At 33.7% G+C, this 27,129-nt stretch overlaps 1 protein-coding gene across 2 annotated transcripts in view; it reads right to left on the bottom strand.

Annotated features, from left to right (window-relative positions):
- Positions 1-25,665, bottom strand: part of LOC117038133 (T-cell receptor-associated transmembrane adapter 1) — a 33,447-nt gene extending 7,782 nt beyond the window's left edge. The window contains exons 1-3 of one of the 2 annotated variants that reach the window (XM_033134804.1): positions 25,501-25,665; positions 13,557-13,667; positions 6,107-6,143 (exon numbers count right to left, since the gene is read on the bottom strand). In XM_033134804.1, the coding sequence (XP_032990695.1) occupies positions 6,107-6,143; positions 13,557-13,667; positions 25,501-25,507 (155 nt within the window). In that variant the 5' untranslated portion in view covers positions 25,508-25,665. The remainder of the gene's footprint in view (positions 1-6,106; positions 6,144-13,556; positions 13,668-25,500) is intronic. The other variant, XM_033134812.1, reaches the window with a different exon arrangement.
- Positions 25,666-27,129: the final 1,464 nt, after the last annotated feature.

The raw sequence follows: 27,129 nt of genomic DNA, 5'->3' as shown, positions 1-27,129 counted from the left end.
CTTTTTACAAGGAATAATGATAGCAAATATTTATTTAGCACTTACTGTTGGTTAGATGCTACTTGAAATATATTTTATATATTGATCGATTTAATTCTCACAACAATCTGACCAGATAGGTACTATAGTATCCTCATGTTTAAAGGCACAGAGAGGTCAGATATTTACTGAAGGGCACAGGAGTAGAAAGTGGAAGAGTTGGGATTAGAACCTAGTTTATCTGTGCTCTTAACTATACGTTGTACTACCTATTTATTTGGCCTGAATATCACTGTGAACAATCCTCTAAAACTATGTTTAGTAAGTAATTATTAATTAATAAGGATGTTTAAAAATAAAAGGCCAAAGAAATATTATAGACTCAGCTTGTCAGATGCAATAAAATGATTCATTACCTATTACCTCCAAATGCTGTGCTGTTTTACGTATGTTACATCAAAGACCCAGAGAAATTCTGCCAAAATGCTATTATTATTCCCCACTTTACAGGTGAGAAGCCTGAGATTCAGGTAGATTCACATATTTTCCCCAACTTTATAGGTAATATCAGAAATAAATACAATTACGAAAGCTTTTTCTTTACAGCGGTATTCATTTAACACGCAGATGTATTTTGTTTTTCTCCCCACTGTAACTGGCAATGCTAGGACTGTAATGCAGCTCTGGTCTTAAAGCCCTGAATACCCTTTGTTCTTGATGTTTTACTGTTTCCTTACAGCCTCATCTGAATAATCCTATTAGGATTACAGCAGACATTCCACTATTGTCTTCAGGCAGTAAAGATGGCCCTAGTGACCAGCTTTCACAATAGCAGTCTGAGAACAGACAGACATATCAGGCAGTGAGAGTGGCATTTCATAAAAGAGTAGCAACTGCTTTAACTTTGAGATTACATATCACCTAGAGCTGGAGGGAATTGCATCAAAAGAAAAAAAGAACTCTTATCGCAAGACATAACACCTATATTACTCCCTATGCTTCTGAAGGGAGACACAGTATATGTAAATAGTAAGAAGCTGTCCTTAAAAAAAAAAAAAATCGCAGATCAAATGATAGCTATATTAAATGGTTTCAAAAATCCAGATGCTGGCATGTGTTTTGCTTATCTTATAACAAAGGAACTCATCCATAACCTTTCATTCCATAGGTAATTCAATACAGCTTAATATTGGTATATGGAGGAATCCCTGCTCATGGTTTTTCTCTGGCTATGCAGATAATATAATAGCAAAAGGTGAAGAATTTTTAATAAGACAATCCATCCATTTTCCTAGCCCACATAGAGAGCAGATACAACCTGCAAATGATAAATCACGTCCAAAAACTTAACATCATTTCATTCCTAATGAATAAAAATAAGATGTGATTTATAATACAGTACCCTGTGTCTACAGGCAGGTCTCAAATGATTAATTAACTCAAATAAACTATTATTCAGGAATACACACACACACACACACACACACACACATATATAACTTATCAATGCCAAATAGCTCCAACCTATTGCAAATATCTAGTAAACTTCAAGCCCACATGCTTGGCAGTGTTTCATGTGGAAGTTTAATTACTATTAAAAATAAATTAATAAATAAGCCCATATCCTAGGCGCCAGTTCATCTCTGAATTTGGGGCCAAACCAGATTCTTCATTCCTCGGCATATATCTAAAATGGCCCTCTAACCAATAAATACATTTAATGACACTCCAAAATTTAAAGTAATATTGTCTTTTACTTTCACATATATTTTCTCTAGTTTCCATTTTTAAAGTCTTTATTTATATTTTATTTTATTGTGAAGTTCTTTTTAGAAAAAAATGCCTCAATACTTTATTATCTAAGTAGATTAAATAAATTCAATTTATAAAAAGGCATTATTTCTGCCTGGGTGAGCTTGGATGTAAATTTTGAGTTTCTATTTCTTTATTTATATATCAAGGATATTAAACTATTTAATCCCTATTGTTCTTTTCAATTTCCTAATTCTATGATATAAATACAGGGTTCCAATATCCAAATAAAAATAAAAGATATTTCCACAAAACTAAATAAAGCTATTTTGAGGGGCTGGAAAATTGTCAGATTGAGGAAAGAGCAAGCGTGGGGCCTATCAGAAATTGGTTTTGGTAAGTGTTAACTTGATTTGCTTCATAGATACTTATTTGAATAGGCAGATATGTGTTTGAGCTCCATGGAGTTTATAAATGTTATTTAAAGCCATGAGAGAGAGTGAAATTACTTATGGAATTAGTATCAATAGAGAAGAGGTTCACTAGACGAGCCTTATACATTGCTACTCTGATATCTAAGATTGAGGAACCAGCAAAGAAAAAGTAACTGCTGGTTTGTGAGGAGAGACCAAAAATGGGGTGGTCCACAGCCTAGAGAAGCAAGTGTCTTGTCTCAAGAAGTAGCAAATATCAATGTATCACATGCTACAGGGGGACCACGTACAATGAGACCAAGATTTCACGTGGCCACGTGGATTTCATTGGTGACTTTGACAAGAGCTGAGTTGGTGGATTATCAAGGATAGAAGATTCAATAGAGTAGGTTCAAGAAAAAAGAGGAAAAGAGGAGAAGAGGAAGAAACTAGTAAATATGGACAGAATGTAGACGGAACTTTCAAGTTTTATTGTAAAGGGTAAGGGCAATAGACAGGGAGCTGTAGGCAATCTAGTATCAAGGGAACTTTTTTTTTATAAAGTGTAGGACAATACTGTTTGTTTACATATTGATGGGAGTGATACAAAAGGGAGAGAAAAAGCAATAATGCAGGAAAGAAAATAGAAAGTGGTTGGAGCGATGTTTTCCGGTATGTATGCTTACTACATTTTTGCTTTCTTTGGCAGGGATGGTGCTATGGGGGTAGATGTCTTGCATTTGTGGTGAGATGACATCACAGACAGCAGGCCCAGGGAAAGAGTGTAAATCTAAGCCGTTTTGTATGGCTATGGTTCGTATGGCTTGTGTTCACTAAGAACCAGTAGTGTTCCCTGTGAGCAGGATGGCACGGGCTCTCAGAACAATGACATCTAACACTAAATTTTTATTTTCTTGATCTGTGTTCAAAGTCCCTTCTAATGTGCCACTTCTTTGTAGACGCTATTAAACACAGGAGCTTATGTTGCCAGTGCTTTGAAGCACTTAAAAAGAAGAGTCTTTTGCCGAAGTGTGGAGGAAAGAAGACTGGAAAGATCTGCCAGAATGAAGAAATCTAAAGAAATGGGGGAAGAATTCTAGAACCATGACAAAGAGCTACGGATAACAAACAGGCAGGCAAGAATAAGATTTTTGGAACCATAAGCACTTGTCAGGGATTCCCAGAAATACTTAGGGAGGAACTGGATTTCTTGCAGTCACACAGGATTGGAGCTTGGGTTATGGTTATTCGTACACGAAAACAAATCACCTCAGAGGTATTTTGGTTGCATGTGTGGCAGTGATCACAGTGAGAGCCTCAGCTACATATCTACTTGGAAGTCTGAGATGTCAATCAAGAAAGGCCACTCAGGAATTCTGCTGCCATAAAAATCCTCAACTCTGAGAACAGGTGAAGAGGACAGTGGAGACTAAAAGTCTTCTCCAGGGCACTAGGATAGTCTGTGTAGCAAAGAGAGGAAGTGCAAGGGAATCCCTGGACTGGAGAGCTCCAGATATCCAATAAACCATCTTAAGCTAGAAAAACAGTTGAAATAAGACGTGCTTTGTGATAAAAGCACCTTTCAGTGCCACCCAGAGGCAAATCATGAAAAAGCTGCTGGGAATTTGACCTAAGTGTTTGAGAGAGACTCTGAAACTGAGGGGTCGGGATAACAGTAAAGTAATTGTCAAACTGAACAGCTTTCTTAAATACACATGGGTAGGAATTTTCTTCGACCTTAATTTTCACGCAATAAAGCAGCATTTTTTTTTTTTTACTGACTACCCTATGTAAAGAAACTATCTATATTTTTCAGAGGATAAAATTGAAGTTCAAAATGCTCGTTTTCCCGAGACTACAAATCTAGACATTACAAGAGTTTGATTAAAATCCAGAGTTTTCTGGATCTCAAATCCATGATATTCCCTAAAATAATATCTCCCTAACACAGATCAGAAGACAAAAATTGTGTAGGATTATGTTTTAAAGGAAAAAATAAAGTGACTCGGGAAAACTACCAAGAAGTGTATATCTGACTCTGTTAAATATAGATGCTGCACTGTCCTTAAAGTGATTGTGTTTCTGACCTACTAGTGCAGGAAGGGCAGGGAGTTGTAGAAGCAGATAGACAAGATCAGAGAAGCAAATTTCTGTTCCCTCCAGCATAGCTTCCCACCTAAACCAATGTTGAGCAGGGGCAGGGAGAGGGTGCCATGGGGAATCCTAGCCTCAAACCATCTAAGAATTGTGGAGACATCAGTAATTCTAGCCATACTTAACAAAGATAGTCCTTATTTCCACTTGTTGTTTTAATGTTTAAGTTTTAATGGCTGGAGATAGTTTAAGGTTTATTTGTTTTTCCTTGGGCCTATATGCCCCTCCTACAAAAATGATTTTTGTTTCCCAAACTACATAATCAGAAATAGAAAACCTGTGAAGTATATACATAAACATGTGAATTAACATGCCAACTACTTTTTATAGATCAAATCTGCATTTTATATTCAAATTTTGCCTAAATGGAGATTTATTAGAATAGATTATTAAATCCTTCAGGGAAAGATCTTTATCTTTCCATTTTTGCAGCTCTATTGTCTAGCACAGTTCTTAATTTGCTGAATGAATATTTATTGGATGAATTAATATTATAAAGGAACCAGCCTCTTTTCTGCATTTGCCCTACAGCTAAGAGCCAGTTTGCTTTAAGATGGGTATTATACCAATTTTCCCTTCTGACTTTTACTATCCTCATCCAACAACTACCAACCCAGTCGTTAGCAGAATGATCAAGTCACAAGACTTTCTATCATTTTGCATCTTAATTGCCTTTCAAATGACAAGTATCAAATCAATCATCAGATTAACTTCTATGTGGTTATATAGGATTTTCTTTGTCACATTGTTTGTTGTAACCAAATCAGCAAATTACTCTTGATTTGAGCGAATGACTTGAAAATTATCTCATGTTATAGAATCCAGTAGTCATAAAAATGAAAGGGTGTATGTTTCTGTGTGTGTGTCTGTGTGTGTGTGTATCTGTCTTTGACTCAGATCTTGAATCTGCCAGAGATAGTTCCACATGGAAAAGAAAAAGAAAAAAAAAAAAAAAAGACCGTTTAGAGGCCAACAAAAAGCTTATAATCTTATCTTACCCAGTGAGAAAGCTCTGTGTTTTTGAAAGGACTTTCAGCCTTTTAGTCTATCATTTCAGAGAGGTCTTGAAGAATCCTCTAGGAAATTTTCTATATTTAGATCTTTTTTTTTTATCCCTAAAGAAAAATCTCCAATCTGATGATACATTTGGGTCAGAATATACTGTTTAAGAAAATGAAACTTCTTTACTATGACTCACACCATAAACCTTCTGTTTTGCTTGTTTGTTTGTTTTAGTATCACACTATACAATATCTCTGCAACTATCTGAATAAGTGTTAAAGAGAATAAGTTATATTTATAACCAAATATTATTTTAAAGCTGATTTATCACATTTCCCTAGTGATCAATGACATTACCCTTAAAAACAGCACACCATGAAACATTCTTATGCGTGTGTGTAAATATATCTTGCATTTTATTAGATATTGCCAGATTTCTTTTCACCCTGGAGTCTTAAGGGCCACACAATTCTATATATAATTAGACTGCATTCTTACAATCTTATCTGAATCATAACGTAGGATATATCTTCCTGAAATTGATGAGAATTCTATAGATAACAGGTTAGAATCTCATTCCGTCCATCACCCAGTTCTCTCATGGACTCAGAATGAATAAGTAACTAGGGAAGATAATAATGCTATAGCTTTTAATTTCCAGATGGGAGTAACAGTAATTAAAACACACTTTTCATTTTATTTTTACCCAAATACAATATCCCTGAGCCAAACCTATAAGCAACATAGCATTTGTTACTTTCCCTTATTACTTGGGTATCACAATACATAATTAATTTTCAACATACCTGGGAATGTAGTCATCAGAGTACCTGTATATTTTATCTGAAAGATATTCAAAATAGACAAATTAAAAGAATTTTTGTTAAATCTTCTAGAGAGTGTCAAGGGGAGCTTAGTCTCAATGTCAGTTAACATCTTTAATCAAGCCACTTGGCCACCACTGTTTAAATTAGAGATAAAGATCTTCTCTGATTTGGGTCAATAATAGTCAATTCTTTCTTCGTGATTTGAGATGGAAACACAGCATGGCTTGAAAATGATGGAGAGCCAGATGTGTGGCCATTTTATGGAGGGGAGATACCAAGCCAAGAATGCTGGAACCGCGCCGCTGCCTGCCCTGTGGTTCCAGTCCACTGTGGGACAAGGCTGTACCTTCTGCCTTAGATTCCATGAAGCATCTCTGACAAATTTCTTCTGACAAATTTCTCTTTTTGCCCTTGCTGGTTTGAATAGGGTTTTCTTCCTTAACCCCTCCCCACCAAATCCCTAGAAGACTCTGTCTGTCTATCTATCTATCTATCTATCTATCTATCTATCTATCTATCTATCATCTATCTATTTTTAATATATCTGTTAACATTTCTTGGCATGTGAACAACAACATAAAAATGATGTTCAGGAAGTTGCCGGTGATGATTCCATTTTGTCCACATGGTGCAAGTAGAGCTAAGGAAAGATGAGGGCTGTAGGGAGAAGAGATCTGGAAATAGTTGGAATCAGTCTCTAAAATTAATCCAAACAACAAAATGTCTTTTAAAAGAACTAGTATGCTCGTCTGTAATAGCAACATTGACCACAGATCTAATGTAAGATTGTAAAACCATGAAAAATTTTTGCACCAAATCTCAGAAAGTAACCCACTATTAAACCTTGAAGGTGGTGGTTCAAAGATAAATAAAAGGAAGTATTTTTACTTCAAATTAAGTATACTTAGTCAAAATTTTTAAAATAGTTTCAAGAATTTTTTTAGTGAAAGGCAATAGATTTATAATGAATTATTGAGAGAGATTAAGGGAAATTCAGAGTACAGTTTTAATAATTAAGACCAATATTATGAAAAAGTGTGTATTATTCATTGATCAATAAATATTCTTTGATGTTGAACTGGATGGATGCATATAGTATGATATTTATTTTATTTTGATTTTATATTATATAAACTGGCATTAAATAAGAGCCAAAATCTTGCAAAAGTCATTCCTATAAAAATGAAGCTCAGTATCATCTAAATCTCACAATGACTCAGACATATAGTAACCAGATAGTGATATTTCCACTTCAACATATGAAAAACACTGTGTATTGGTAAGGAACTAGCAAAAACATTTTTAAATAACTGAATAAATCACCAAACAACTACAAAGATCATTTTTAGGTAGATTTATGTTCAACAAAGTTAAGTTATTCTCCAGAGAGTTCATTAATTGTTAAAGAAACATTACTGGAACAAATTATTAAAATCATCAAATTGGAGGATGAAATAGACATGTCACATGTAAATGTATTTGGAATAATTCTATGAAAGACCAAATGCAGGAAGTCTTTACAGAGCATAAATACCATGCAGCTGTGGGACCAAAAATGATGAATGTAATCCATTGGGGATATATCCAAAATACCCTTGCCCTAGCTCACAGGAAATGCCTTACCAAGAGCTACACATAAACAATGTAGTTATTTTCAACTACCTTCAGATTAGTCTTGTGAATATGAATGTATAGGATGTTGGGAGAAAAGTAGACACATAGCCACAAGTTAATGAAGCCCAACAAAATCATAAAGCTAACAACATCAATGAGCATAAGAATAAAAATTAGTTACTATAGACCAGAAAAATTTAAACTGGAAAAAATAAAGTATATGTTGATTTTATATGACAGAAAGGTTTATACTCAGGTCATTAATTATTCTTCAGGTTTGCCTGGAATTAAAGTGCATGTACAAGAATTTAGTCAAACTACAGCCTGATGTATCATGGGAAAAATTCAGGGTGAGAAATCAGAAGACATTGCATTGGGTAGCAGCTGTCCAATGCATTTGCCATATGACAACATGTAAATCACTTTAAAACTCTGACTATCAGTTTATTGATAAAGTATGGGTAATAATGCCTATATCATGTGAGTAGATGTGGAAGATAAATGAAATAATTTTGTAAAAAGAATTTAGAAAATGATAAAATTGATTTTTAAATTATACATTCTAAATCCATAATGTATAACAAGTCACAATTTAATTGTGCTGATTTGAATTGGGTCGTTTCTTCATTAAATGGATTAGCTGCCAACAAACTGATATTAAGATGCTATTTTAAAGGCAAAAAGATTTATGAGTAAAGCTTGATTTGGAATGAAATAACCAAATTTCACTTTTGGCAAGAGGATTTTCACCAATTGAGTGTTAAATTGAAAGAAAGGAGAAAAAATAAAGAATTTTAAAAGAAAAATAGAGTGACATTATTTAAATAGCATAAGAAAAAAATAGGTTTGGAGTAAAAATATTTCTCCAAACAGACGAATATTTTTGAAAGATAATGTGGATTTTCCAATTGGAGGTGTTTAGAGTACGAATGTCAGTGCCTGGCAAATATACTCATATAATGTGTAAATGGATAGCTCTCCAGAAAGAAAATGTAGTTGGATATGTTATCACTAGAGAAAAGCAAAAAAGATTTTAAACCAAAAAGCTTTGTGGGAAAAAGGAAGTAGAAGCAATTACATAAAGAATATAATATAATGTGATGCTTAAGTAGAAGGAAAGAGAACTAAAACAATGTGAAGAAGAAAATAAACAACAGGTAAAAAACATATGGCAAGACCAACTATATTGAAGAAGCACCCTAAAAGGAGACTCAAAACAAAAAAAATTTTCAAGGAAACCACCATATTCCACTCTACTCTTGCAATTTAAATGTCTAATCCTGAGGTAGATGTTCAGTACTTTGTGTGGTTTTAGTCTTACAATACTAACTATAGGAAGTGTGATAGAATATTATCGCCTTATAAAGGGGAGTAGCAATCAAAAGTCTAAAGTAGAGATTACAGCTAAGGAGATAGGTCAGCAAACTCAGTCTCCTGAAAAGAGCTTTCTCTGTTACAAGGACTTGTAAGTTTATTGAAAAACAAATGGAATGATTTGAAATCTATTCAATCATTTCAAAGACAGTAAAACAAAAAGCAGTTTTAATTTTGCTATAAAGCAGTTGCATTTGCAAGACTATGTGAGAAGAACTGGGTAAATTCTCGTAATCCTCTCCTGTGATTCAGATACTGACATTTGTGGTTCAGGTTCATGGCTGAGAGGGTGTGAGCAAACATTTGCTTTTATATTTTCCCCTTTATCGTGTTCACCCTTCCATGCGCAATACATAACAACAAGGAACAACAGCACATGGCTGAAACTCCATAATAAAAAAATTTTGATGCATTTTAATGTGAAAATTGTACCATAATTTTCTAGTGAATTGGAGATATACTGATAGGACTTTGATGTATGAGGAAACCATACACTTGTTTATCCTTCTTCTCAAAATAGAGAAGAAAGGCTGGGTAGAGAATATTTGTTTGGCTTTAAAGCAGGAAAGAAAGCTAATGCAATCCTATCAGAAAAAAAAAATAAATATAATCCTCCTAAAGAACAGATTTGGATAAACAATCGCATAAACATGAAAGATTTATTTTGGGAGGAAGGAAGAAATCCATTTCAAAGCTTCTACCTTGCACTGCTACAGAAAACATCAAGAAAAGGCTTATCTTTTCTATCTGATTGAATGTGTAGATATTGTATTGTTGCTGGGATAGAGATTGTCTTTTGTACGCTACTTAATACATCAACAAAACTTACTCACTGACTGTTTGCCAAGGTGGAGTCATATCTTGCAAGTTTCATAGCCACAAAGAACAGCACACAGATGCAAAAATAAAAAGTTACATCAGGCCAGATACAGGGGCATTCATTGTGTTCTCAGACCAAATGGCAAAAATGCTGACTAATATTTGATGGATTATCTTCTAGTCTGTCTGTCTAGGAGAAACAAAGCAGGCAGGAATTTGCAGGAGGACTGGAAAGGAGTCAGTTTGCAGAGCTAATCCCAAATCCACCTTTGATCTCTGGGTGAGAAAGAAAGATTATGTTATTTGCTCAAGGATAATAGAAAGGAAAGCAATTATTAGTAATACTTGGGAAAAGATGTCAGGAGAAGTTGTGGCAGTTGGGCAAGGACTGTAGAAATGAAAAGGGGATGACAACAAAGGGCATTCTTTTGGCATCCATAAACATTGCTCCAAGGCTAATCTTCGGTTTGCATGCTAATAAAGTGCAAGACCCAGAGTTTATATTCCACCTAAAGAGGATACATTACTGCTGAAATAAAATAATTTGAAGTAGGCTAATATTTAGAATCAATTCTATGAAAATCTACAGAAAACTCTCTGAAATGAACCTGTGTGTGATTTAAATGAACACAACAGTTATCGCTAACACTCAGGTAATTGTACAAACATGTGAAATAATATAGAGATGGGACCAAGAAGCGAGATAGGAACTAGAGAGGGCCTAGAGGGTATAGGGATGGTGGGAGTGGTGAAGAAGCCAGAGGAACTAATGTTCACTGAAATAACAAACATTAAAATTAAATAGGATAACATGTAGCCATTGTAAGTCCTTAAAAATTTGTTTGTGGGATGAAGGAAGGGAGCACGAGGGCCACCAAGAATGGCGATATTCCTTGCCCAGGAACAACGTACTCAGTCCCTAGCCTGTGCTGAGGTACAGTAGTTCCCCTTTATCCAGGGTTTTGCTTTCCATGGTTTTGGTTACCCACAGTCAACTGTGGTTCAAGAATATTAAATAGATTATTATAGAGCTAAACAATTTATAAGTTTTTTTTTTTTTTAACAATTTATAAGTTTTAAGTTGCATACTGTTCTAAGTGACATGATGAATCTCGAGTGGTCCTGCTATGTCCCGCCCAGGACACGAATTATCCCTTTGTCCAGTGTATCCACAGTGCTCTCCGCTCGTTAGTCATTTACTAGCCATCTCCATTATCAGATCGACTCTTGTGGTATCACAGTGGTTGTGTTCAAGTAACCCTTATTTTATTGTACCTGTTTTATTTTATTATTAGTGATTGTTAATCTCTTACTGTGCCTAATATATAAATTAAACTTTGTCATAGGTACATACATATAGGGAAAAAATTACATATATGTGTGTGTGTGTGTACACACACACATACACACACACACACATGGTTAGGTACTATCCACAGTTTCAGGCATACTCTAGGGTCTTGGAGTGTCTCCCCCATGGAAAGGGGGACTAATGTATCTATATAATTCTCACAAGAACCCTACAGTCTAGATGATATTTCCCATATTTTGTAGGTAAGCAAACTGAAACTCAGAGAACTTATACTACTTTATAAGACCTCTCAGGTAAACATTGAAAGCAGAGTTGTAATTCAACATCATGTGGACTTCAAAAGCCATGATGTTAAAAACAATTGAGGGAACTGAAATTGATTTTTAAAAATACATCAATGAATTTAATTTACTATTTCCTTTTTTTTTTAATGTTATTTTCCATTATACTACTTTTAAGCAATAGGGGCATTTCTGACATGTATAAGGAAGTAAGGATTTGTACAATTGAAAAGAAATATGTCAAGAAAAAATTTTAAAGCCTGCTTTATTATTATTTTTTTTTTAGTTAGGTTACTGTCTGTCAGCAGTGATCAACTAAACTCCCGAAAGGAATTAGTATGGTGTCAAAATGATATGGATGTGACAACATGAATTCCAATACACAAACTATCAAAATTGAGGATTGGAAAACCTGCTAGTTCCCTGGCTCCCCACAAAGCTCCAGAGACTTAGCACTGGAATCAATGGAAGAGTGAAGTACTAGTTCAAATGCTTATTTTTGTCCTGGTTTCCACCTTAAATTATTTCACCTCTATAGCTCTCAATTCACTTTTTTAATTTCAGGTGAAAATATTATCTGCATTCATAAAATAGTTTAATGCAAAATTAAAATGTGGGCATTGTAAGCTATTATATAAAGAAAAGTGCTGGTCTTAGCTCATTTTTTTTGATCAAAGAAGGAAACTTTTTTAGAAGATGTCTCTTGATAGGTCATTCGTACATCTGACATAAACTTTATTTGAAAAATATTTGATTTGAAAGTAATTACTGAAATAATTGCTAAAGAAAAAGCATTGCTTGCCTGGAATTTCATTTTAGGCATAGACATTATATAATAGAGATCCTAAAAGAGTACTGGGATTCTGGCTGAGGACATTTGGTCAACAATGCAAAAGCAGCATGTGCTGTTAAAAATTGTTTTGGATAGAAGATTAGAAAAACTGAGCACTTACCCTTGATTTTGCTATTAAATAGATGTGTGATCTCAGCTCTGTCATTTCATTTTCTAGTGCTTCTCATTTTTTTCAAACCCGCATGACAATAATGACTTCTTCATATTTTATATTAACATTATCAACTTTTAAGAAGACACTGCTAAAGAGAATCAAGGACTTTCCCCAGAATCTGACCATTGTGCTAAATTGGCTTCCTGCAATTTTTCTTGGTCACATGTGTCTATCATAGTTTTGCTAACTTCATTTTATTTATTTTCATCTGTTAAAAGAAAATGTATTTATTTTTTATTTTCTGTTCTTTGATTACCACTTAAATGTCCTGCCTCCAACAGTTTGGTCGTTCTAGAATATTAAGGCCTCCTCTCCAAAATAATTGAACTTTTATTTTTCCATCCATCCATCCATGTATTTACAATACATGTATTGAATGCCTACATTGTGTAAAGATTGTGCCAGTTGCTGGGCATTACACATCATGCATGTGAGTGTGAAATTCAGATGGTTAAAACTGCTGCCCAGCTTGTTGAAGGAAAAGTTAACAGTGGCAGGTCCCTTTGATCTGCCCTTGTAGACCCTGAGAGTGTATGAAAACAAGCTCATGGTTCAGTCTATTGCTTTTCCAGTTCCCTTCTGACCCTATCCTGACAAGTGAACTTTAGAGGCCCTGACTGAAGCTGAGAAGTTTGAGTAGGCTTCAGTGGAACCTTGAAGGCTGGTTTTCCATTTTCTCATCATGAATCACAGAGAACAATTATGGCTGCTCCAGAATAGATTAATTTCATAGGTTGTTCAATTGGAGGAGGAAACACACATTTACCAGAAGAATCCCTTTCTACTCTATACCCTAAGGAAGAGATGAAACTAACATTGGGAATCTGTTTATATTCCTAATACAATTGCATTCTTAAATTAAGAGAACCCTCAAGATGAAAAAAAATGTATCAAATAGATTTTTTACAGATAAAAATATCCTGTTGGATAACATGTTATAAAGTTGTCTACTTCTGTAGGATTTCCAGTGATTAGGTTCCATTAAAGCAGGTACCATATGACTATTTCACAAAATGTCTTACCTTGTCGCTTTTTTTCCACATAGTGGGAAATATTGAAGATCACCGATATAACCAGAGCTAAAACCAGGAAGACTAGAATTGCCCAGACATAAAAATGGCAATCAGTGTTTCCTGCAAACAAAAGCAAACATGCCTTTAATATAGTAGCTGCCTACCTATTTGTTTTAAACTGGGTATTCCCGCAATTTAAACCATTGTATTTATTCACAACGAATGACAAATCTTCTGCCAAGAAATTAATTAACATTGAAACCCAAAGGCTTCATACAGATTTCAAAATGGATATTGGTGAAGTCCCTGCATTCAGCATGGGCAAAAGGAAGCGTTTTCCCACATTTTTAGTGTTAATGACATGGGAGACCTTTTTAATTTAGCAACTAAAATTTGACAACTGGTGACTGATTATATAAACTCCAACTCAAAATCAAGAATATCCAAATTACCCAGAATCAGACTTCACTATGCTTTTCTTTAATCCTCAGACTATAATCATACTTGCTCTCATTATTTACAGAAAACCACTTACTCCCTTCTATTAATCCCAGTTGTATAGAATACTGTGTTATGGGATAAAATAATAATTCTGGAATTATAGTAACCCAGTTTTGTTAAACTGGCCATAAGGAGCTTATCACATACTATTTGAGCTCCATGAATGGATAGTGGAGAATTAATTATGCTTTTTTCTCCTCTGTGAAGGCCTCTTTTTTCATTCCTGAGCCATAAAGAGGGTTCTATGGGATATTATTGCCTATGAGTTTCTCGTAACTTTTATGGCAATCTTCATATTGAGAGACTACTACAATAATTAGCTTGCTTTTATATATATTAAAAATAAATTGTATAATTTATTTTACACAAAATTATTTGTTATATATAATATATGAATATATGTGTACATTATATATTAACCTAATTAGCCTATTTATTATATATTTAATATACATATTATATATTATATGTACATACATATATATAATTAGGCTAATTATCTTAGTAGTCATATATCCATGTGAATGCTGACCCCAGAAAAGTAACTTATGATTCTATAATACTGTATATTTATATATCCAACCTGTATCAATTAGACATCTCTTCTGTGCCAGAAACTATGCCATATATAAGAAATCAAAGATAAAGAAAACAGAATTTTTGCCCTCAAGGAACTCTCTGTTTAGTTGGGGACATGGATGTGTGAACACATAATTAGAAATGCAAGAAGCTCAAAGTGTAAATAGCTGCAATAGAGATCGTGTTCCTTCACTGTCCCAATTCTCTCTGTGTGACTGCTCAGAATTAAAGATCATTTTAGGCCCTTTCAGAGAAATCCAAATACCTCAGGTTAAACACAAAATACAAACAGAACAGGCAAACCTTAATAAAAGGGCAAGTAGTTTTGCTTCCCTAATCTGTCTTTAAATCATCCAATAAAGAATACGTAAACCCAAATGTTCTTTGCTCTATTTTATTTCTTTTCAGTATTTCAATTTTTACATTTGAATTGCTAATTATTTCCTTTGAATAGTTGACATTGCCCAACTGCCTTCAATGGTCCTGTGTTTTTGAGTTGGTTTGATTTATTTATTGGCACTGTTTAATTTTATTTACTTATTTTTATTTTATGTATTTATATATTTATTTATTTACTTTTTAAAAATTAGTTTCAGGTGCACAAACAATGTAATAGTTAGACATTTATCATTTATATCCCTCACACAGTGACAACCCCCCACCCCCAATCCACTACCCCTCTGACATCTCACACAGCCATTACATTTCCACTGTCTCTATTCCTAATGCTGTACTCCGCTTCTTTGGCATTGTTTAATTTTAAATGAGCATAGTTAGGCATATAGATAATTAAATATATAAAATGTACACATATGTATTTATGATATAGTGTACATATATATGCATATAATTTGCATATCACTTATTCATATATACATTGCTTTTGTTTGAACTAGTCTGTGGCTCTTATAACACCGGCAAATGTTTACTAATGTGTTCTACCTCCTCTTTAATTTTTGTACCATGTTATTTAGATATTCAAGATACCATAAACTCCTCAGAGAATAGGACCATTTCTGTCTTCTATTCTGGATTGCCAGACATATAGTACATGACTTATAGAAACTTTTCAAGAATAAATTAATAAATAGGAAAAGTTCATTGATAATGGTAGGAAAACGTGTGGTTTTCTTTTCTTTCATTTTTTTCTTTTTTATTACTAAAATTTATTGTTTTTCTTTTCTTTAAATAAATTTTTGTGTTTCTTAAAGTATAAGAGAAGACTTGAACGGTGTTTTATTTTCGGCAATAGCTCTACCAATTCATTAGGTTAAAAACACTAAGGTTTGGAGGGGGCTAATTTATTCATTATGAACATAATCCCATAATTATTTATGAGAATTCCACAACATAATATTTATTAGCTACTTGAAGTATACTAATAATCCTAGGTATTGCATAATACTACATATTCCTAGAATTATTTATTTGATATTTATGCTTAATTACTTACTTTAAAAACCACAGGTACATGCTGAGTGTAAATTTAAAAAATTCCAGCAATACTAAAATATAAAATAACTTAAGGTTCTCCATTAAAACATAAATGGGACACTTATATTATACTAATTCACCGTTTTAAAAACCACTGTGTTTGGCGGATGTACCATTTAGTACGTTAATTTTAGTGGCTGCATAGAATTCCATAGTATTTTCTGTAATATAATTCATCTACTTATTTCGCTGAGATGGACATTCTAATTTTTAAAAAGGTTTTTCTCTTACAAACAAAATGCAAGAAACTCCATTGGACAGATACTTTGTGCATAGGTAGGTTATTTGTAGAAGAGGAATAGAATTGCTGTGTCAAAGGAAATTTTTAAGGCAAGCTTTCAGAGAGAGATTGATCCCCAACCACCACTAGTAATAATCCTTTTCAGGTAGGTTATTTAACTATAATTGTGGAAAATGGGGCCAGCAAGCTATCTCACTTGCCAGATGGGCCTCAGTTACTCCCTTTGTTGTCACAACACAGCAAATTTTACAGAAATATTAATTTATTTATGTTATTAAATTAACGATTAAATTAATGGTTTCTATTACTAAAGACTTTTCTCCTTCTTGTGTATCTCACTTACAGTTCTAGTTCTTCCACATTTTAAAGCATTTGAGGGCATATACTATATTTTCTACTGTGGTCTATCACAACAATCATTCCAGGTTTGTTCAGTCAACCAAATCATTCTCATCTTTCTAATCATTCACCCTCTACAGTCACTATATTTGGTGACATTTAAATAAACGAACTTTAATTGCTACAAAGAAGCCCAACTTATTATACACATCATCCATGTTCAATGTTAAAAAACAATTAGTAAACTCAGATAAGCAAAAACAAAAACATAAAAATCAGCCACAATCTTATTATCAAGAGATAATCACTGTGAACACCTTGGTTAATATACTTCCAAATTTATTATTGTCTGTGTAGAAATTGTTACAGATGGAGACAAAGCAATCAATTATAGCGACTATATTGTTATCTACTTCCCCCCAATAACTTCATGGTGTGTTTCTTTTACTATAAATAAAATATGCTTCCATTTCTTTTAGCTGCCCTATATTTCATTGTGCATGTTTTCCATAATTTGTTAAAACAATCCTTTGTTATAAGGCATTTAAGTTGCTCTAATTTTTAGTTATATAAACAATGTTGTGATGAATACCTTTAGCTAAAACTATATACACACCTTAACATTTTTTAAAGATAAATACTCTTAAAGATGAATTGCTATATCAAAGGATATAGACATTTTAAAAGATTTTGATATCTTGATGGCCAAGGTTTTAAAACACAGTACTAAGCAAAGCCTTCTCAGGTCAGTATGGTCTCTTTCCTGTTGGTTCAATTGGCACTTTCATTGTATTTATGGCCTTTTTGGTTAATCCACACTACATCAACTACCACTCATAATCTAGCTACTATCCTTCCACATACTGTCCCCACATACTCCCCTCCTCTGTGACTTCTGGAAAAAGTTTGTCTTCTTTCTAGAGCCTGTAACATAGGGCCTTCAGGAGAAGGTGTCTGCTCTTATCTCTCACCTAAATATAGAGGGCATCACACTTTTCTTTCCTTACCAGAACTATTTTCACAAAATGTTATGTTAGGTTTTCTGCCTCTTTTAGTACTTATCTGCTATACCCACCCAACAACACACCATGCTCCAATCATTATGAAGTACTTATAATTTTCAGTGGATATTATACTTACCATTTTATGTCTTCATGTCTCTGCATGTTTGCCCCTTTGCCTGAAATAACTTTCTCCTTACCCATCTGATGAACTCCTACTCATCCTTCAAGATTACCTTTAATTTGAAACATTAACTCAATGCTTCCTGTCCTCCCATCAAATGACCTCTGATATATCCCCCTACATTTCAACAAATATTGACGTATTCATTTATGTGTATCTCTCCTCAGTAGACTGTCAGCTTTCCAAAGGACAGAAAGAATGTCATATTTATCTTCATCTTCATGCCTCATATGGGGATTAAATGAATTAAGACGTATAATGAGATTTGTAGATAGTGTTTCTTCTTCTTCTTCTTCTTCTTCTTCTTCTTCTTCTTCTTCTTCTTCTTCTTCTCCTTCTTATCATTATTATTATTATCTTACTAGTAGTAAGACTTTTACTATTATTTCTGCAACTTACTTAGCACACAGTAGGTGCTCACTAAACATTTGTCAACTTACTAAATAAATGAAAAGTGGGGTGAAGAAGGGTAATGTAATGACGAGGGCCAACAGAAAAGTTATGATCAAGTATGATGTCTCCAAACATCTGCAACCCAGGAGAGACTCATTGAAGAGTCTATTACATTTGTCTCTAGTACTATTGAGACAAGACCTACCTTCCAGTAGCTGAGAAATAGATCCTGTGCGAGAAGAGTAACTCATTAGGCCACTGTCGTTTTGGTGAAAGTACTCATTAACAACATCCTAATTCTCTTTGTCCTGAATCTATATTTACCAAAAAACATGTGGAGAATTAGTTTGTTTCCCAGGAGACTTTACATATGAAAGTTGGCGCTAACAGCTAGCTATATGATTAGATTTACGGGGGATGGTCAAGACTATAAATGAAAACTTTATTTTCTTATTCAAACATCAGTGTTTGGGTAGTTTAATTAGTATCAGTGAAAGCTCTGGGAATGGAATTTAGGAAATACCACTAGTTGAGGTGAGCTATATGAGCCCAACCACAACCTTAGGAAACATATGCTTCTATAAAATTGGGGTGTTAATAACATGAATCAGGGTGGGTAGCAACAGTCTCCTCACAGACCACACAATAATTTTCAGAAGCATAAAATGGGATGTGCTTCCATTCTCTTCTTTAACTTTTACCTTAAAGACCTACTGTGCTTATTTTTACTTATAAATACATACCGTCGAACTATGAGAACAGAAAAATTGATGTTTTTCTATATGCTGATATGATTCTACCTTCATCAAAGAAGAGTAGCCTCATGAAATAGTTGTTCTGTCTAATTATTATTAAAGAAAGAATAGTTGAAGGGTAGTTACTTAAAATTCAAACTACTGTTTTTGGCAGAGGTCCATTTTTTTCAGCCTAGCAATATATACCATAGTATAGTATAGTATAGTATAACTTACCTAAGAACACATTTCACAGCTAATTTATTACTATAGTGTTGACCAGACAGTTGCATTGCTTACAATTAAACATTTAATGGATATATTAATAGTTTACCTTTGGTTAAATTGGGTGACTTGTAGCCTTGTTTTAGGAATAGTCCAGGCTAGAATTATTGCATCAAATTTCTATGACATATGCCTTGGGACCTTGATCATTCACTCATACACATGATAACACAATACAAAACTGATTTTGGAAGGAAATTTTGAACCTATCTATAAGTTTTTCCTGGATCTACCTTTGAATGGAGATAAAAATGGGTTTCAATGACTTTCTATACTGGGACATGTCCTAGTTTTGTTCCCAAGATTTCTTAAGAGATTATCAAACTTGCTTCCATCTCAGCTGATCACCTGCCCCAAAATGGCAACAGATAACTGAACTTCAACTGGTAGTCATAAAATAAAAGTGGAAATTCCCTGTTGCTCTTTTTGTTCTCTTCCATTTTCTACTTTTGCTATTAAGCCAAAATAGATCCCATTTTAAGAAAAATGGAACCAACTGTAAGAAACTTGCCATTGAATTCATTGATTATAGGGATGCTATGGATTAAAAGATATTGTTTAATACATCATTTGGTGTCTCAGGTATAAAAAGCTAGGGATCGCCTTAAAAACCGACACATTTTTACTCTTATAGTTCATGTAAATATTGCCATTGGTTATCTGTCTGTATTTGTGTATCATTTGAAACACAATCTACCTTATATCTGTAGGAGTATATGATATTCATTTTTGTGAACTGATTGTATCCTTTGGTCCTTATTTTCCCTTTGTCTTGATTTATTTGGTTATTATTTATACTGTTCTGTGTATTTTGAATACCTGTCTTTCTGATGGAAGAGTAAGAGATTAAATAAATACACAGAAAATAATAAGAAGTCTTTAAAATTTATCATATTTGAGAAGACTTATAAAATCATACTTCTTCCTACTTAGTGTTTTTTATTTCTTTCCATTTCTCACAGCATCTAGTATTTAATATATACTCAATAAATAGTTGTGGTTTAGGTAAATAAAATATAGCACAGTATAAAAAAGCATACAGTGGTACCTTGGTTTTCGAACGTAATCCGTTCCGGAAGACCGTTCGAGTTCTGAAATGTTAGAAAACAGCCGACAACTAGGCCTCAGGATCTTACACTCAGCGGAAGCCGCGTGACATGTTCCACGTCTGAGGCATGTTCGAAAACCAAAGCATTTACTTCTGAGTTTACGGCGTTCATAAACCAAAATGTTCGTCAACGGAGACGTTTGAAAACCAAGGTACTACAAGGCAGTAAGCAGAAAACCCTAATCCTATTTTTAAAAAATGCACTGATTTTCAGCTGTAAATTACCCTATCATTTGTACCAAAATTATATTTTAGTTAGAAGTTTCCCTTTCATCTTTTTAATTAAAGGAAGCACTAAAAAAGTTGTATTAGTCCATTAATTGCTACAAGAAGATAATTTTTCTCGTAGCTACAAAGAAACAGCTAAATCTATATCACAGGCCTTCATTTTATATAAAAGCTTTAAGGAAAGACCTTAAATATATTTTTCATGAAATATGTCAGCTATGCTAAGGCAAGAACTTGGACCACACTATCTCTCTCTCTAGGGTTGGGTTTTGTCATTTACTGTAAGAGTAAATTGGTTTTATATAACCAATTGGAAGTCTTTTAAAACACAGGCTAAATTCTAATGTGTGAAGTTGGGTTAGCCTGGTCTCTAGTTTTCCTCTGATGTTAGGAGCCTATCTATATTCATATCTAACCCTTTTGTTTTCTAAGACTTTTTCCTTTTCTAATGTGATCTGAGTTTTACATAGGAAGATTTTCATTTAGAAGCCTTGTATTTCATGATGTTTCTGATAGCATTCATAACTTTGCCAACAATAAATGCCTCCATTTTGAAAAACCAAACACAACAGACAAGAAGAGAACATATTGAGTAGCTAAATAGTGAAGATTTTGAACTTGAATGGCAGATCTGTATAAATGTTCTCTCTCTCTCTCTCTCTCTCTCTCTCTCTCTCTCTCTCTCTCTCTCTCTCACACACACACACACACACACACACACACACACTACTCACTTCATATCTCCCTTATCCAATTATTTTCCATATGCAATATGAATATCTCCTGATCCATGTGGATATCTATTCAGTAAAGACTGTACCTCTTATAATATTGAATGCATAAAGTACTCAAAAATCGTTGCCCAACAAATGTAATCTTTGGTAGCATTATTCATTAATTATAGTTACTTTCATTTGCATAGCTTTTTATCAATTTTAAAAGAACTCCCAGACAATTTGAATTTAGCTATTTACACTGTTAAAAAAGCCGAAGGCCTCAAGAAGTTATTAGTGAGGCATTGACAGCTAGGAAAACCATGGTTTAAATTTCTATCTAGCTTTCAACTACCAGGGGCTAATCGTAGTGGCTTTAATTATAAGGACCTCCAACGCCCTTAAAGCCAACGGTACTTGACAGGCACTGTATTTAAAATTCACAGTTACATGTGCTCTGGAAGGAAGGAAACTCAGCTAAGCAAATGCAATGTCTTTCTTCTGGAGGGTTGGATTCTTACAGAAACCTTTTCTTAAACATTTAACAATAGAAAAGCAATAAATACAATGCCTTAATTGTTTCTCCTTTAGGGAGTCTGTAATTGAGACAAGTATATGAGTTAATAGTGTAAAGTATATGGCTTCGCTTGACGGTGTCTCTTCCTTGGCTTGTAAACTCTGTCAGAGCAGTGACTGTCTCTTCTTTGCATTCCACAAATGTGTATATTTTAAGCACCCCAGAAAGTTCAAAGAAAACATTCTGCTGTAAGAATCCCTATGGATTCTACTTGTGAGTTTTTTTTACTGTGGTGACGCTTTAGTGCCGAACTAGGCACATTCTTGACTCTTTGGATGTGGCACGTTGTCACTATCCACACAGCCACCCCCCCCCCCACTATCCATCCTCATTACCCCCTCACTAGGAGGCATTACAGTCCTAGATAGGCACACCGGAAGGGATTCTCAAACCCAGTCCCAGGCTTTCTAACAGATAAGGTAATTGTTTTTAATGCAAAACTTGAAACCTGTCAACCTTAAATGAGTGTCTATTAGAAACAGGGTTATTTGAGAAGTGGATGGTGTATGTCAGAGAGGGGCTGTGATGGGAAGAGGGACAACAGCATTGGAATGTCTATCTCAAACTGTGTGGAGAAGGGGAATAAGTATATCACCCATTAATTGTGTGACTTTCTGCAAATCACTGAACATCACTCCCTAAGCCACTTGTAAAACTAAAGTTCAGATGCCCATCTGTGTGACATCAAGTTTCCCCATTTCTATCGCATCATGATTGTTCTTAACCAATTTTTTACTAAAAAGTTTTTACTAAATTTAATTGAGGAAAGCATACATATCGGAATGAGGTGGAGGATAGATTTTTAAGACAGTATGTTACGATTCCTGCATGTCACTTTTATAATTTATCTTTAATTGGGATTGGTAAACCTCAGAAATCCTATTGGGCTTGAAGTAATACCAAAATTCCCGTGTAGACGAATCTCTCTTCATCTTATTTAGCTACTCCATCTGTATCTTATTGGAGAAGCATCTTGGTAAAACCTGAACATGACAGGGGAATGTGGAAACTTTCATCCAACAAAATACTTTAATTACTATGCTTTTCTAATGTCTTAAGAAGGTCTGTTAATTTTTTCTCTCCTTTAAATTCAGGAACGCTGAGAAAATGAAATGAAATAAAAAATGCCTAGGAAATTGACCAATGATATTTATTATTACCTTGAAATTCGTGGACATTTATTTCCCAGCTATGACCTTTAAGTGAAAATCTTTCCTGGATTGACCTTCCTTAAAATCAATGTCAAACATTATCTCAATTAAATGATGAAACATCATCTTTGCCCTATCATTAACATAAAGAATATCTGAGTTTAAAATATAATTCATAAATTAGTCCTACCTAGTTTCTAAAAGAAAGGCTTTCATTGTTCTCAAAAATGTGACTGAGGCTCAAGGGAAAACTGAGTAAAGACAATGCAAATTCTTTTTTAGAAAAATAGCAATGTAACTATATTGTGAATTATTGTTTAAACTAAATTAATGGTAGCCCAAAGGAGCTGCTTTCACCACCTGACTCAGCTAATATTGATTTTATGGGAATGCAGAAACATAGTACGAATTATGATACCAGCGTATTTATCGATGTGGTGACTACAAGGCATACAGGTAGGCGAAAAGGGAAGTTTTGGGTTTTTCTTTTCATACGTTGCTTTAAGTAACTAGCAATAATTTCACTTTTTTGTTGTGTTCACACATTTTCTTTTGTACTTCACTTATCTAAATGTAAAATATTCTATCATCTGTCTTATTTCACATTAAGTTTTTTTTGTTTATGTTTTTGTTGTTGTTTCTTTTAAAATCTATGAGGCTATCACGGCAAATACTTTACATTTTTATGTCTTCTGTGGAATTGTAGAAAGTCTTAACTGACAATGGAAGAGCTCCTGTATTATACCTGGAGGGAAAATCTAAACTACAAAATGCTATGGAGGAAATTTTACCGTATCCCTTATAAAATTAGAATTAATTAATCCTGGTAATAGTTGAATGTCATGTTCACTGCCATCAGCTCATGGTAATTGTTTATAGTATCACTATGTCCCTTTCTTGAAGAACACTAGCAAAACTGGAACAATTGTTTTTGTTCTTTGCTAATCTATAAACCCTGGAAAAGATAAAGAGAGGTATGAAAACCATATGTCACCTTATGCTCCCTGTGTGATGAATACAATCAATTGATTTTATAATCCAGCAAACAAATAGTGGGAAGCAAATTCACAGAAATTATACATCTTTACACTATAAATGGTTCATACAAATTTATATTAAAAGTACGTACTATAAGCACAATAAGTAAGCAAAAGATATGATCAGACAATTCAAAATGATAGAATTATAAACAGTTTAAAAATCCATGTGAAAATGTTCAACCTCATTATAAACAAAGTAATCCACATTAAACAATGGGTTAACATGTGTGCTTTTTCTTAGTAGAGATTTTTAAAAAATGAAACCAGCCTGTTAAGGAGAAACACTATTTAGGATGAGAGTAAATTGGCATCACTCTTGGAAAAGCAATTTGGTAATAATGAGACTTAAAATGTTAACTTCTTACTCAGTAATTCCAATTCTAGAAATCTTTTTAAAGAAAATAACGCTTAATATAGAAAAAGCTGTAGAGATGTTCATCTTTCTGTCATTTAAAATATAAAAAAACGTGATACAACATAAATGTTCAGCAATAAACAAGTAACTAAGTAAACTATAATTAACCCAATAGATGTCATTTTGTGCATTCATTTACAATAATTAGGCAGAAGTTATTATAAAAAGGGAAATGGTTATGTTATAATGTTTGTGAAAAAGCTGGATTATGATCTTATGTACACTATTATTTCAGTTATTAAAAACAAACCATGTAAAATGTATAGAAATAAAAGTTGAAAGAAAATACAATGTAATATGTCGTGTAATTTGTTTCTTTTCATTTATATTTCACAGTTTTCACCCTTAATAAATATGCATGTTTTTCTCTTACCACAAAAAGATTTTTATTAAATAAAAAAAATACGTAGAATAAAAGAAGAATGAACCATCAACGTGGAACAGACATAGCTTCAACCCTCAAAGTCCATTCCATAAGTGATGGTATTTTCACTGGCTTTTGCAAAATTGTCATCTCTCTGAATGTTGACAATCAGATTGATTCCTGGGAAGATAACATAGTTCCTAAACTTTAAAGAATTAGAATGTCGTTACTCCTAACCTGCTTTTAAACTAAACTAAACTGAAGCGGAATATGTGTGGTCAATGAAAATTTATTTAAATGTAACAAGTACTTAAAATGGCATCGTTATTAAAAAACACTTACTGAATAGTTACAACTAGGTTTATATTATAAAACACTTCCCAACTTTCTTTTTTACACTTCCCAATTTTTTAAGAGAAAATAATAATTTATGCTCATTAATAGTTCAAAATGTTTAAATTATACTAAAGGTTACCTCAGTTTACAAAAATAATGTGTAAATTAATTTTCTTTCTAAACCTTAAGTGTCTTTGTTGGAGACGTGGAAATTATTAAGTGAAATTTTAGCCATAGGAATGGAACAAAAGAATATAAAATGCCACTTACCTGACATACTTCTCTTCTCAGAGAAATCCTTACATAGCCATAGGCAGATGCATGGATTAAAAATGTTCCTACAAACTTTTGTTTCTATGTAATGTTGCTGTTATATTAGAAGCAGTGTGAAAGTAAAACTTGTCTTTATCGGTACCTCAGTTTTTTTCTCTCTTGTTTCTTAAAATCCTTTGTGTGTACTTTGTTCAGTTGCAAACAGGAAATGTGGTGATGGAGGCTTCGAAAGTTTTGATCTGAAACCAGTAGGCTCTTACATTTTTGTGTAACGTGAGAAGAAAAAAATCCCACGATCTTCCGTACTCTGCTATTTGAATTTTTATCGATACCTGAATCTAATTTAAAAATAAATAATGAAATCAAGGTATGAATTAGATTAAACAGGTTCTCCAGTCTTTCTAGAGAAAATCCAGGCATCTCTTCACAAGTGAGTTCATACGGAAATAGAGCAAAATATATTAAACAGGAGGAAACAGTGAGAAGCCCCCAGCTGTGCTCAGTTGTTGGTTGTGTTTTCTTTGAGGTGTGACAGAAGAAAGGGAATTAACACTTTTGACTGCTACTATATATCAAGTACCTTCTCTACATTATCCCAGTGGAGATTGGGTGCCTGCTTTCTTTCCCGCCATCCTCACTTCAGCCAATGTGAGTCCCTCTGGTCAATCTAGGCCCACTTGGCAGCAAGCTCAGGCTCTCATCTCAATCCCCATCCCAGAGTCTCAATAATCAGGAGTTTTTAAATGTTAGTGTGCATAAGTATGCTATGCAGCACTAATTTACCACGGATATTCCCGAGCCCTTGGGAACCGCAGTATTTGAAGTAGAGCCCAGGAATCTGCATTTTCACAAGCACCATCCTGGTTATTTTAATACAATTCTGTGAGAATATATATATACACACACACACATACATACATACATACATATATATATCAATTGTAGTGTTTTATTTTTAACATTAGTCAGATAAAGATTGTCTCTGTAGTGTCTACGTATATGGTTTGCATGTGTTTCTGTGTACGTATGTCTGTTACATATTGTGTGCCTGTGCATATTTGCTTTTGTAGCCCACCAACTTTTTTTAATTATAGAAGAATGACAAAACTGAATCCAGATTATTACAAAAGGAAACGTAATTAAAATTTAAGGGAAATTTTAAAATGAGACTTTTGATGCACAGACTCAGAGCAAAGATATTAGATGGCTTGCAGGATAGTTTACTCTAGCTAATTTTTCTAAAATTCTTGAGGGCAGGGAGAGTTTTCATCTTATCCATCATTAAAATTCCAGCTTCTGGAATAATGCCTGGCACACTGTAGGTCTCAATAAGCAGTCTCACAATGATTGAATAAATAAAAGAATGTTTATCTTCTGCTTTATCCTTGCTTCATTACAGAAAACAACTCCCAGTAACCAAAATGCAGGGCTTCTTTACTCTTCAGACAGAGTTAACTAAACACTAAGATTTTTCTACTTCAATCACTTTCCCCAAAAAATATTTCTTGTGAGTCATTGAATCAGAATCTGTAAAACTGAAAGAGACCATGGAGATTTCCTAGTCTAATCTTCTAAAAAAGCATCTTCAAAATATGTTCTGTAGAACTCCAGGTCTTTAAGAAACTC

The sequence above is a fragment of the Rhinolophus ferrumequinum genome, chromosome 2, assembly GCF_004115265.2.
Source record: "Rhinolophus ferrumequinum isolate MPI-CBG mRhiFer1 chromosome 2, mRhiFer1_v1.p, whole genome shotgun sequence".
Taxonomy (NCBI): domain Eukaryota; kingdom Metazoa; phylum Chordata; class Mammalia; order Chiroptera; family Rhinolophidae; genus Rhinolophus; species Rhinolophus ferrumequinum.
This window is presented reverse-complemented; position numbering and strand designations above follow the sequence as displayed.